The sequence below is a fragment of the Protomyctophum bolini genome (assembly GCF_963924005.1).
Source record: "Protomyctophum bolini genome assembly, chromosome: 2".
Lineage (NCBI taxonomy): Eukaryota > Metazoa > Chordata > Actinopteri > Myctophiformes > Myctophidae > Protomyctophum > Protomyctophum bolini.
Window position 1 is genome coordinate 10,723,748 of NC_137863.1, and position 14,675 is coordinate 10,738,422.

Consider the following 14,675-nt stretch of genomic DNA (forward strand, 5'->3'; position numbering starts at 1 on the left):
TTTCACACTGTGTGCGTGCATGCATTCGTCCAGTTGGACATGAGGTTAGTCAGGTATTCTGTATCCCAAGGCTCCACACAAAGACTTTGACCAACTCCCACCTTTGCCCCTTTCCCGCCTGGATTCTCCACACCTTTCCATGTAGAGATCACATGACAGGAACTTGTTACATAACAAACTCCTAGTAGGCTAAAAATATTCTTGGCTACAGCCAAATCCATAAAGGAAGTTGTTGCAGAGATCCTGCGTTCGGCAGCCCCTGCCGAGGGACCTCAGGTGTGACAGCTTTCAACACTGTTCATATGTTTTTAAAAGGTTCCGAAATAGCTAACTGACTGTTACCGTGAGAGCCTAGGACACGAGCATGGTCGTTACTCTTCCCTGACAGGACATTCAGAGATAAAGTAACTTGAAGTGCTGTGGTTAACAGAACAAACGGTAAATAAATCTTGTAACTGTCTCCCAGTTTTGCACTCATCATTATTACTATTATTATTTTCACATCTGTTTGCATTAAGCCAACTTCCCCTGCATACAGAGATGGTCAGCTGACCTAGTTCTATTTCCATGGTCACATTCCAGTCAGGCTCAAAGGGGCAGGGTAGAGGTGCCTTCAGCAGTCACTCTCCACACTGCTGCTCTGCTGACCTATAGCCCGGCAAGTAAACACACCTCTCTGAGAGAATGTAGGCACCAGACGCCTTCGCAAGCTGTCCACGGCCTAGTGCACTGTCTGGTTACAGTATCTGTGACTTGTGCACATCTGCCCAACACTGTACTATGTTCCAAACTGCAGCCACTTGTTCAAACAAATCACCTCCAGGGGAAATCCAGGGTCAGTCATGTGAATGACTCATGCAGCTGTGAATAATGTCTGAGCTGATTATATACAGTATATGGCTAGACACTGACAATGAAACAATATTTTCTTTTTAAATGTCTCAGCATCAAACCTTCACAGAGATAACGTGCTATAAATGTTAACTTAGCACTTGACATAATTTCAGGTTTACAAGTGGTTGGTTTGAATATTAACAGAAATGAGCAGAAATTGCATCCAGACCAGAGAAAATTGTGTGTTAATTTGTCCGAGTTAAATATTGACTATTCAGTAATAATACGTTTTCTTCATATTCATATTATAACTAGCTGCATTTTGAAGCCAACATAATTTCCCATGTCCTACAGTGACAAAGATATGTCCTTGAATGAACTGCTAAGCTGCTGTGCAATACTTTGACCGTAGCACTAGCAACCACATGAAAGCATCTAGCACTAAGCTAACAACTTATTATTTTCCCTCTCCTCTATACAGCTCTGAGGAAGTTCAAACAAAAGGGATCTCGCCGCTTGACCCCAGACAGAACAATTGAAAGTTTATATGCAAGTCACAATGTGAGTCTTCTCTCTGCACTGGAACAATGAGGCTTCACAGATCACCACAAATACTGCCCCCAAGAAAAACCGAAGAAGAAAGGGGAAGGGACTGGATGAAACACTGGGAGACAGCAAAAACAAGCAAAAGCATGCAACTCCACTACACTGTATGTCAAAGACTACAGTCAAACCATCCATTGAAACATGGCATTGTTTTGTGCAAGACCTCCCGATAGTTGTATCACTTACACTACGTTACATAAACAGTGAATGTCCTGTGCATGGCGAGACTGCGAGGTGCTCTCTTCAGGTACCTGTTGACCTAGCAGAAGGCAGATTGTAAATCTGCATTGACATGTGATGATGTGTTACTGTATTTTTGTAGCTTTTGATGATGCGAGAGTGTGGTCTAGCCAACACCAATTCGGACTCCTGGATCGCTGCCCTCCACACTCTCTTATCTAACATCAGGTTATTGAGCTCTACAGTGTTGCTATCATGCTGCAGTGCATCTACGTAGGTGGTGCCCTTCTTGCCCCTCGTAGCATTCTTGTGTAGACTCCAACCAGGGCTCTTACCCGTTGTGCTGTGAGTGTCCATGTCTCAGCCCCATACAGCAGTACTGACTCCACAGTAGCTATGAAAAGCAGCCTCTTAAGGTCTTATCCCATGTCCCATTCCAGGTAAGTGCTCTCCGGACCTTCGGACAGTCCAGGCCCGAAGTATTGGGTGGTGCTCGACTGGCTCGGACCCTGTCCGTGTTACTGTTGGTTTTCTTGGCATTGAGCTTGAGGCCGATCCTCCTGCACTCCATTTCTACTGCATGCCAGTAGTAGTTCCCTTCCTTTCTCTACTGTATCCGAGATTAGGTCGATGTCATCTGCGTAGTCAAGGTCAGTGACCATGACAGGGTATACTCGCCTTGACTTCCTCGGGACTAAAGTGAACCCCATTGCCTCCTCTCTGCCAGTGTCTGGCTGTAGCTTGCCTCTATCAACTGGACCATCTGCTGACAGGTTGAGCTCCCTTACTCCTTCCAATATCCTCCTCAGCGCAAGTATCTGCCTGACTTCCAGGCGGAAGCCGTTCTGTGAGTTTAGCATTTAAAATAGCTGGTGCATCAATATTTCTGTGGTGTTGTGATCACATTTAAATAAGTTGGAGATCTGCATGCCCCACCTGGCTATGCAATACCCAATGTACCGGTGTCAGAGTACCCATTCCACCCATCTGTCTGTGTCTTTTTTAAGCCCATATATGGTGATTGTATCTGTTCGTCTGTGTCCCATAATGGAGTTCTGTGTCAGGCATGCCCAAATATGAAGTGTTGTGTTGTCAGAACAGGCCAGCTCCATATGAGGAGATAGGGGTGATCAGGTCCAGACCCAGGCAGAGGCTTTTGTGCCTGTTCTGGACAACCGGCTATCCGACGGACTCGACACCGGGCACTGTACTTCCTGTGGTGGTGTGGAATGCACATGTCGAATTTGAAGTCGGTGGGGTGGACAGTTTTAGAGTTGCGTGGATTACAGACGTACAAAACTTGCTGAGGCGTTTGTGCTGGTTCTGGACAACTGGCTATCCGGCGGACTCTACACTGGGCACTGCACTCCCTATGGTGGTGTGGAACGCGTGTGAAGTCGGTGGGGTAAACGGTTTTCGTGTTACGTGGATTACAGACTTAATACACACGTACATACAGAGACTTTCAATTTGGACAGCTAATTCAAAAAGTGTTATTTTTTCATCAAAACTTCAACCTCAAGCCATTACTGTATATTTCAAAGTAGGTAGTAGTAAGAGAATATTTTGCATGCAATTTAAAGGGGGTTGTCTTTGAGGTATTATTATTAATAAGTAAAAAAATAATTTACACCCAAGAGTAAAATGAACACTAGTCCAGACTTTACTGTGCAGGTTGGTAAACCCCATCTCCCTAGTAAAATTAACACTAGTCTAGACTTTACTGTGCATGTTGGTAAACCCCATCTCCATAGTAGTTTTCCAAACACCACTGAGTTTAAAAAATTTGGAATGGAAATTATGTAAGAGCAGCCAGTGCACTAAGAGGGTTGACATTGACATGGATCCACATTGTTATCAGGCAGGTGTCATTTTCCAGGGGAGCCCAAACACTCCAGCATGGTGTTATGTTTCTGGAACTCATGTAGGTAACCACAGCAGCGCACATGCACATGCACATGCACATGCACATGCACATGCACATGCACATGCACATGCACATGCACATGCACATGCACATGCTGCATTTATATAGCGCCTTTATCCAAGGCGCTTTACATAGATTGTCCATTACATTCACCCATTCACACACACATTCATACACCGATTGCGGCGGAAGCCATGCAAGGTACCAACCAGCACATCGGGAGCAATTTGGGGTTCAGTGTCTTGCCCAAGGACACTTCGACACTTCGAACCGCCGACCCATGGATCATTGGACGACCTGCTCTACCTCTTGAGCCACAGTCGCCCCATGCACATGCACATGCACGCACACACACGCACACACACACACACGTCAATCTACACACGTCACTCTCACACGAACATGGACAGATACATGCACCTAATTAACAGGAGTGATGGAGACGGCGCAGATTAAGCTCAATTGCTGTGAGCAAGAATGACAAACAGGGAATCTGGTAACATGTTAAGGCACATGTGGGTGACTGTCACGCTTAAGGTATCAATAATCAGGTCATGCCCTGATTAAAGGTAAATCTGATCTCTGGTTTTGTGATGCCATCGAGTGCAAAAGCCGAAACGTCAGATTGGATTACATTATATCACACCTTTAGGTGAGATGGAACTTACTTCAGTTAGGGGAGATGTGTGAGGCTAGGCTACACCTACACCACAGGCATTAACACACCGCAGAGACATCCACACTGCTGTGGGTTGACAAAGTCTACATTTAGAATGCCATTTTATACTTGATTTTACTTGTGTTTCGTATCTTGTCACCATTAGTCACAAGATAACATTCCACTTTAGTCATGGACTGAGCTGCAAAAAATGGATTAGTTCAAATGTACTACGGTAAAGAAAATGACTTTAAGCTGTGTTAATGGGCTGCTGGCCAATTCATGCTCAACATGAACAAATAAGCATGAGTGTGTGAAGTGACTGCAATAAATCCGAGTATAGTAGAGTGGTATCACGAGACCTATATGAGCAGAGGCCAAAGAGAGTTTAACAGCATTGACAACTTGCTGCCTTATTCGACTTCCCTCTACAGGTTTGTTATCAAGTGTCAAATGTAGCATATTGTTACTCTACCTTTAAAAAGTACCCGTGTATATGCCCCTTATACCATTTCCTGTTTTTTAACAGTCACACCCAGCGTACAGTATTGGCCACGAAACCCACATAGAACAGAGATTACAATCTGGCCTCCTTAAACTTCAGAGAGTCTGATGCTTCTAGTTGCCGAAGGTGCAGAAGGTTTAAAATAGGGTGAAAGTGACTGACCTCCACGGATGCCCTCCAGGGGGTAGAAGAAGGCAACCAGCACGTTCATGAGCACAGCCAGGTTGAAGGAGATACTGCTCCAGAAGGACATGTTCCTGGAGCACCAGTAGAGGATGGGCTGGGCTGCATGAGGCACACACACACACACACACACACACACACACACACACAGGTTAATGTACTGCCAATAACATCTTACTTGACCTGACCGGAAACCAATATACTAAAATAAATAATGTACTATCGCCAAATACTAGGCCATATAATAATTCTCAACTTATTAATTTGTGGAAATAGCCGTTCTACAACCTCACAGCTCGTCGCATCGTGATGCGTTGTGAGATTGTAGATAGGCTATTTCCATTCATTTTGAAGAAATGTAAGAATAATTTTCAACATCTTAATTGATACAGATGAATGGAGAGGATTATGATGATTATGAAAAATAATTGTGAATATCAAATAATTGCGACTAGGCGAAGATGTAATAATTGTGACAGGCCTGCCACTTGGAACAACTAATACTGCAGCATCAGAGTTTACTATACTAATACAAACAGCATGAGTTTACTTCACTTTATGTGACCAGTAGAATCAAAGAATATCACATGACAGGAAATGCTGTATAATGTGTATACAATAACCATTTATCATCTCACACTAACGGCATTGATACTTGGAAGATTTGACATTAATGGAAAATGCAGAGGTTTATAATGTTAAATAAATACAAAACTCATTTCAGCCAAGACAAAATGTCACCATAAGTCAGTGAAAAACTAAAATGTACATCAGATTGTGTGTGTTGTACCTGTGCAGCTGTACTGTAGTTAGCTACAGTGAAATATATTTAATCAATAATTAGTGACTGTATTAAAAGGAATGTAGTTTTTGGGATGGAGAAAATCAAGTGGTTTAACACTTAACATCTATTGCAGTGAATTTCGCCTTAATTGTTTTGTCAGGTGATTTTAATTACTTTGAAATGTCTTTCAAATGTATCATTTTGACATTGGACAATTTAACCAAATAGTACATAATACTAGTTAAACGTACGACTATAAACAAAGAAAGTGATAATTGAATTTGAAAGGTTTCAAGATTAGAAATGTAGGCAAAAACATATATGCAGAGCCAACAACTATGTATTGTACACTCACAATCACACAACCCAAGCAGGCATCGGTCAGGAGCATCATGACATGACCAGGGCCATTTCTTTTTAGCTAATGCTGTTTATTAGAAAAGAAGAACTGAGGGTGGGGACTTTTGGCAACAGAAGTGGTTACTAGCTGTTAGCACCAACGGAACAACACGGTCTCCGGCTGTGCTGCTGATTCATTCAGATAAGAGAGGCTGCGGCATCACGTGTTGACTCAGTGCACACAGACCATCTCCTGGCCGAGGGGACAGGCCACAACACGCTCCCATTGAGGAGACAAAGGAAGCAGTCACACGTTTACTGTGCTGCTGGCCAAGGGAGAGGCAGTCAGGGGGGAGGTCACCCAGGACATGCCCTGTCGCCAAGGGAAACTAGAACAGGGCTGGCTATTTACCAACACGGGAGAATGTCAGTGCTTAATAACAATAGGCTAAGAGGAGGATTGCCCATCATGAGGTGGACTTCACATGACCTCGCAAGCTTTTTTTTTCCACCAGCGGCTGTTGTTTTCGCTCTCCCACTCCTCCCCGTTAATCTGTTTTGGATTAATTTAGCTCCCTTCATCACAGCTCGGAGGTATCGCACTATCTCAGACAAACATTACATCATACGCCTGTTCCTCCTACCTTGGTTTTCACTATACACTTTTACACCTGTGGAGAGGAGAGGGCAGGGGAGGTCCCCTTTTCTCGCTCTCTTCCGTGTGGGTTTGAGGCAAGCGGAGGCTGTGTGAACTGGGTTGACCTCTAGTCCCATTGACCCTGGGACAGGCTGACTAGCCGTCTCTGGGTCAAGTCAGAGCAGCTGACTCCAGCCTATAGCCGCAGAGAATATTTCTTTTCATAACGCATAGTCTCCTAACTTGCTTTGTAACTACATTTTCTCATCCCTCTGCAGTAAACAGTTTCTTCCCCAATTGTGAGTCTGTGCTCAGTTCCCATGGTGTGCCCATGAACTGAACATAACCCCCCAAATAACAATTTCCTTTTTTTTGAGGCACACCGTCTCCAATCATGAAGATGCATATGAATGTGTGTAGGTCTGTATGTAGGTCCCTAGACCCTAATAAAAGTATAGTTGCATTGCTTCGTTGCGTTCACACATGCAATGTTTTTGCTTGCGATCAATTATTTCTTATCTTATAGGCATTATGCCGATTGCCACTGTGCCACTCCCTGGTGAACAGTCTTCCAGTGGTGGGAAGTACATTTACTTAAGTACTACATTTATTTGAAATCTTTAGTTATAGTTACTTTGTAGATTTTGATTTATTATTACAAAACATACATTAACCACCACCCTATACATTTTGGCCATTTGAAAATAGCCGATCAGAAGCTTACAGTACAATGATGTGACACATTTGTGACTCTGAGCTTGTAGATCTTTAAAAAAAAATATATATATATATATATAAATAGTGCCAAACTTCGAATGGGACATTCTGCATAATTATTACTTTTGGTACTTTAAGTGCACTTTGATGCAAATACTTTTGTATTGGCATCAAACTACTCCGGACCTTTACTTATAACGGAGTAGTTATATATTACAGTATTGATACTTTTACTAGGTCAGGACTCAGGAGTGGCTTATTGTCGGTATCAGCCGGTAACACGTGGGAGTCTGTCCCCGTAACAATGGATTGCTGAGGTGGAGCGCCACAGCTACCATCAGTTCCCAATATTGCCACACCCAAATCGTGCTACTCATACGCTGAGTTGGCAGTGCCCGCGATCGAACCCATGAACTTGTGGACCAAAGGCGAGAGCTCTACCAACTGAGCTACCTGGACACAATATAAAATAGCAGGCTGGTAGATATGCTATTTTCACTAGTTTGGTCGCAGGCAAAATTTATTTTTTGGGTCATGGGCTAAAATGTTTGGGAACTACTGGTTTAGAGGACCACTGTCTCTGGAAGAGCGTGTACCCCTTGACCTTCTTGTTCTTCTAAGGAAACTATCAAGAAGGGGCATTAACGTCACATTCTCCTTTGTAAAAGGCATGTTGCAGAAGCGTGTGTGCGCATTGTTGACATACAGTCAGTGGTGCATTCCAGAGAGAAACAGATGTTTTTGTATGGGCCTGCAGCATGTGACAATCAAACACAACTATAATGGTAATAATTCACCAAGGCACACTCACATTCCTTACATTTCACTGTAAATCACTTCAGTTAGTAAACGATTCATTCCAAACTTAAACACCTTAGCCTATCTTAGCTCTTAAACAAACTTATATTATAGTCAATCTTATACATGTTAATAACTTATCAAGGTTTACAAACCCTACCCTCTTTCATCTCTCCAGGGTTCAGTACAGTGTGTGTGTGTGTGTGTGTGTGTGTGTGTGTGTGTGTGTGTGTGTGTGTGTGTGTGTGTGTGTGTGTGTGTGTGTGTGTGCATGCGTTCCTGTATAAGGAGGGCCCAAGGGCCTGGAAGGATGCCAGAAGAGGGTGTGTAAAACAAGAACTAGTAGATGGAGAGTTTGGAAAAAGTACGCACATGGAACTGCGTTTTCGTCACCAGTAGCCTCTTGAGTACCTCGCAGCTTCTTCTGCCAGTTCATCTCATTAAAGAGGTCCTCAGAGCGCAAGAAGAAGTCATTGATCTTGCAGCCCCGCTCATCCCGTTCGGTGTTGTAGTAAACGTGCAGCTTGGACTCTTGGGTGAGGAATTCACAGATGTTGGGCACAGGGAAGACTATCTGCTCCATGGTGCGATCCAGACGCACAATCTGGACACAACCACAGCAGCAAAACAACCGTCATGCACACACACACACAGTCTTTATTAGTGATTCAGTGTTTTTCAAAACATGTCCCACTAGGGTGCTTTATGAACTGGTCTGACTACTACAGTAGTAGCATTGGTAAAAAAAAGTTACCTGCAAATAATGAAGAGTGTGTGCAGAGCAGGGCTGTTTTATTAGCAGAAGTAGTTTCACAAACTCAAGCGATAACTCCTTCCTTGTTGGGAGGTTTTGAGCATGGTAAAACTATTTGCATTCTTGCACTCCCTTGTGCACACGCGAGAACACGTGCACACATGCCATGGGTGTTTGTCATTCAAAGTTAGAGTCTCCAAAACCAGGCCAACAAAAACAGTGACTATCACGTGCCTTTAAGGTCAGCACTGTTACTAGAAGAATATCAGTAGTAAAATGAAAATCCACTTGATTTCACACGGAAATGATAAGACAGTTGAAACCCAATGTGTTTCACATTAAAATAAAAGGGGGAGTGTAAGCAGCAGACCAAAAAGTCCATCTGGGACAGCAGCCGACTGACCTCAATCTGAGCTGTATGTTTGGCATAGAACTCCAGGGCCTCATCTCCCTCGCCGTAACTCCCTCCTGGCTTCAATATGACCTGCAGTTCCTTGTTGTGACGAGCCAACTGAAATAACACCACCGCAACAAATCAATGGCATCATCAGATCAATGACAGCTTAGTATATTGTCAGCATCAACATGGACAACGAATTCCTGCATCGTCGGGGGTGCATGCATGCATAAGAGGGGAATATTGAGATTACTCTTGACGCATATCCAACTGCAATGCAAATAGTTTTTTCGGCAGGGCACAGTATAGCACATGCCACTAGTTGTTTTCTCTACTCAGCTGGGAGACATGCAGTTTGTTCACCTCAGGCCTCAGGGTTGCACGCTTAGGTTCAACATTGTGTATTACATAATGTTAACTGTTGTTAGCCCTAGATCATGAGATCATGGTGTGAGAAAACAACCAGCTATGTAGAGCTGCGTAGAGCCTTGGGCGGAAAGGGAGGAGTTGAAGATAGCACCAAAATCTCTGACATAACAAACCCATGGGATCCATAGGTATTGATACAGATTACAGGGCCTTCAGACCATTGGAAATCTATTTCCCAAGGACACTACGTGGCAATGTATACTATGTGTCCAGCTATGTTTGAAACTGTTTCAATATGCACGCAGATATTTGGTAGCTTGCCTGATGCGCGAGGATGTAGACGTTATGGCCAACATTGCGTGGCGAGGCGGAGTGCTCTTCCTCGCCATCCTCACCATCCTCGGGCGCCTCCACCTCTATTTCACCCTGCATGTAGGCCTTCTTAATCACCTCCACCTGCAAGAGGGAAAGTGTCAGGTGAATGTCCACTCGACACCAACTGTGCCCTCCTGGAATGAACAGTGTTGTACTTACGAGCTCTTTGGGCCTCATATTGTAGAGTATCCTCTCTGCGTTCTCACTGTCATGGCGACTCTCCATGATAGCTAGGAGAAGCTTGGAGGCGTTGTTCTGAGAGAAGATGAGACAACTTAATATAATGTCAGCAGAATAATTAACATAGACATCAAGCACATGAACCCTAGCATCCCTCCCTATTCTGGGCATGGCATAATAGGTGAACATTCTGTAATATGCAAACATTCAGTGAAAAAGGCAGATCTACAAGCTCACAACGTTTTGCCCTGCGACCTATTGTAAAATCTTCTGTTTTCTGTGAAGAGATTTGATGTCAAGGGAGAAAAGGGAGGTGCCAGGTACGGATCCTGAGGTGACCCCAGTCAACAAAGTATGTATGTATACAGGTACAGTATAGGCTTTAAGTGGCTAAGCAAAATGTGGGTGGTAAATAAATTGAGTACTGGGAAGCAAATTAAAAATAATTCTTGCTCACTTTGAGTTCCAGCACCAGGTCCATCCTCTTTTTGCCAAGGGGATTGATGTCATTGAGGATGAGGGCAATAATGATGTCAATGCCGTTGCATTCATGTGTGGCGATGCAGTTCTGTGGAAAACAAGTGTTCCAAGTGTTAACCTGTGCTAAATTGTCAGGAGACTCAAGTCAAAGTACATCCTGCTTAGCTGGGAGTAATGTACACGTAATGCCACAGCGTTTTGTTTGGTCTTGCTGATTACCTTCCATACAGCAAAGGGAGAAGAGCAGGTTTGATATTGTCGCAAAAAAAAAAGAAAAGAAAAACAACCACAGGCCAATTCTTTCCCCAGCATAGCTCCCACTGCGTACTGGGCCATGTGCCAGTTGCTTGTTTAGACAAGCAAGGCTCACACTTGCCACACAGTGATCCCAGGGCAACAGGAACAGAGGGTGCCGCCACCATCATCATGTGAGAAGACCAAGCAAAGCTAATGCTCAGAAAATAACAAATACAGTCACGGTTGCCCAGAGCAGGCAGGGGGTACACTGTTGTTGAAAGAGGAGAAGGGAACTACATGGCTTCATCTCAGTGTGGGAGATAAGAGCTCTGGTTTCATCAAGTACATCTTGTTGTACTAAACCGCATGGTTAAACCTGACAGAGGAATCATTTGTCACAATAAATCCTGTGAATCCCAAAGAGGGTTAAACACCTGCTTCATGTCTTCATTCAGATGTGAGTTCAGTTTTCCTGCCCCAATTCTGAGGGCTACTCCTTATAACCAATACTACATTTGAGACTAAGCAAATCGCTTTTTTTAAGATCAAAGTGTGAAACAAAAACAGAAACACAATTTTAGTGAGGGAATTTGAAGTTCTGTCAATAAAATACATATTATTTGGGGGGTAGGTTTCAATACAGGTGTGACCGACTAGTCACTACCCAGGGCAAGGAAGGACAAAACACAGGGCAGCTTTCTTAAGTAGACTGGTTTACCGGTATTACTCTCAGTTCAGGGAATAATTCAGTGATGGCTCTCCACTGCCTCTCTCTTGAGTGTTTGTGGAGATGACTTATCCTGTTGTGCCTTGATCAAGTCCATGATGCACAACAGGTGCGCAGCCACACCCAGCTCTGAGTCCAGTTCTAGTTTGACTCAGGCTAGGTGTGACTGCTTAAATCAGTCATCCTCCATCTCACAACAGGGTTCCCACACATTTTTACCAATGAACTTTCAAAACATTTCTATAACTTTATTTTAAGTATTTTACCCCATATAGCAATCATATGATGCAATAATGAGGGTATATACACCAGTGCTCTATCTTCTTCTTCTTTCGTGTATCATCCCCAAATGTCCAATTCAGTATATAGAGTAGCCACGCCTTTGTCTCAAAGGTGGTCTGTACAGGGGGCAGGTGTCAATTATGTGTTCGGCAGACTGCTCAGGCTCAACAGATCTACAAGTTAATCTCTATTATTTTTGTCACATTTTCGCCATATGCTAGGCTATTTTACAAAATAGCCCAAAACTGTCAATTATATCCAAATATTTTCCAAAACATTTCAAACCTTTTCCAGGCCTGGAATTTCAAAGAATTTCCAGGAATTTGGTGATCGTGAGAACTCTGTCAATATTACCAGCCAGTAGCATTGACTACGCTACTTACTACATTCCTGCACCCCTCATAAGGAAAGACAGTAAGCCAACACCAACATGTAATTTATCTTATCAAATCTGTCATCTTATCAATCTTGCATCGGATTGCATGTGCACAACAAAGCTTATGTTTTTCCTGTGTGTGTGTGTGTGTGTGTGTGTGTGTGTGCGCGCGTGCGTGCGTGTGTGTGTGTGTGTGTGTGTGTGTGTGACTGTGTGTGTGTGTCATGCACCTGATTCTCATGGCAGGGTCCCTGGCAGTATTCCGTCAGACTTTCTACCGTCTGGTTGATGAGTCCTACATTCTTCTCATTGATGTAGAGTCCCAGGAGCCCTAGACCTCCTGTGGTGCTGCCACAGATGCAGTCTAGGAACTGCAGCGTCTCACACACCAGATTATAGTTGTTCTTATTGTTCTGGTTGCGCAGGAAGTTCTGGAAAAGGATAAACACAAAATGAGGATGAAGAAAACCATCAAAGCCTCAGTATTGTAATCATTACTTACATTCTATTTCTCTAGAATGTAAGTGAAAATCCGTCCAGGGCAATCATAGATTTTCACCAATGACCTTGGACAGGTGGTTTGTGAATAATTATGGTCCAGTCTCCCTCAAAGCTACTGTACAAGCCAGCCAAGAATTTAAATCTGGCCCACCACAAGGTTAACCACCATAACCCCGGCCGGCGTCCCTATTTTAGGCATGTCATTATAGGCGACCTTCAACCTTCTTTTTGCATTTTCTTCAGACATAGCTCACAATGCATCAAGTTGCAACACACTATGATCTTGTAGACCAGCTAATTTACAATACAAAGTATTAAGGGCTTGAAGGGGATTTTCACTTCAAATCTACTCTAAAAAAACGTGTGTGCATGGCAGACATTGCACCTCGAAAAGTTATATTAATTTTACTAGACACCCCCCCCCCCCCCCCCCCAACTTGAACTCCACGTTGTCCAAGATTAGGTTCCATCCTGTAGGCAAATCCTCAAAGGCCAAGGCCTCAGGCTCAAGGCCAAGGCTCCAGACTTCCCAAAACAAACTGGTCAGGTTACTACTTGGCCTCACTCCCCGAACCCACCTCACCCCTGTCCATTTTGACAGACTGGAATGGCTTAGGGAGGGTTGACGACAGAGTAAAGCATCTTGCAATGGGTCTGGTCCGACCGTCCACAAGATTCGCTACACCACCAATATACCCATGTACCTGTCTAAATACTTCCTTAATGTCAACGAAGTCCACACCCACACCACCAGAGGGACCTCAACAAACCATGTGCAACCCAGATTGGGCACAAACAAGGGACTAAATTAATTTCTATGCCACCAAAATGTGGAACGCTTTATCAACAGTCATTAAGACATGCGAATCCCTTGACTCCTTCAAAACCGCTCTTAAAGGGCACGTACGGCTGCAATTCGAAACTGGCCCCGTAAAATCTGAATCCCCCACCCAAGCTTCTTCCCCTCACTGTACAGTATAAGTTTTTTTTCCCCTTTTTACCTCTATGATTATTTCCTGTTTATGGCTATATAGAAGTGTTTATTTGTACGTCTCTAAATGTTATGATTAATTGAACATGGTGGACCCTATTGTAAACAAGTGTAAGTTTATGGTGTCGTCCACAGTTGTGCTTGAAATGTACTGTAATTCTCCAATCTGTTACTACATTCTTCAATCAATCAATCGACTCATTGAAAACACACTCCCCTGGTTCTGGCAGTGGTGACCCCTATTGTCCTTCTAATTACTTTTTTCATTTTTATTTCATTCATTTTCTAACATTAAACTTAAAAAAAAAGGAATAAAAAAGAAAACGTTACACTGACGCATTACGACAATATCAGTGACCAGAATATGTCTCATCAAATTAATTTCTAATTATATTTAAACATTGAATCAGCGTTGTGCAGATTGCATCTGGAAGTGGACAAATTCCGCTTCTTTTATATTGATTTCCTGGTTTGTGTTCTCTCCAAACATCAGGTATTCATTAGTTATTGCAGGGATGTGACAGGGCGGTGACATGTGTTTAATTACATCACAGTGAACTTAATCAGAGCTGTGTCTGGCACTAAATCAATATGTCCCAGTCCCACCCACGCCGGGCCAAGCAGAGAGCGCGGGTGAGCCAGACGTATTCAGCAGCCAGCCAGTCACCTTTTAATGAGGCTCTGACCGAGGCTGTGTATACAAACAGCTACTGTTAGAAGGAAGTCTACTGTCTGGGCTCTTGTACTGTAGCTGTCCAATGCCAAAAACTACCACAGCACCGTCCTCATAGTGAAACCAGACCAGTTGCATCACGTTGTTCCACAGAATGATGTCTAT

The 14,675-nt window shown here is 43.5% G+C and overlaps 1 protein-coding gene across 7 annotated transcripts in view; it reads right to left on the minus strand.

Moving 5' to 3' along the window:
- Positions 1-14,675, minus strand: part of itpr1b (inositol 1,4,5-trisphosphate receptor, type 1b) — a 112,218-nt gene that overhangs the window by 17,147 nt on the left and 80,396 nt on the right. For all 7 annotated transcript variants that reach the window (XR_013966014.1, XM_080792516.1, XM_080792512.1 and 4 more), the window contains 7 exons: positions 12,576-12,776; positions 10,701-10,811; positions 10,223-10,318; positions 10,010-10,144; positions 9,326-9,433; positions 8,541-8,772; positions 4,873-4,995 (listed from right to left, as the gene is read on the minus strand). Coding sequence is in view for 6 of the 7 variants with exons in the window: in XM_080792516.1 (XP_080648642.1) it covers positions 4,873-4,995; positions 8,541-8,772; positions 9,326-9,433; positions 10,010-10,144; positions 10,223-10,318; positions 10,701-10,811; positions 12,576-12,776 (1,006 nt within the window). In the remaining variant the exon portion in view is untranslated. The remainder of the gene's footprint in view (positions 1-4,872; positions 4,996-8,540; positions 8,773-9,325; positions 9,434-10,009; positions 10,145-10,222; positions 10,319-10,700; positions 10,812-12,575; positions 12,777-14,675) is intronic.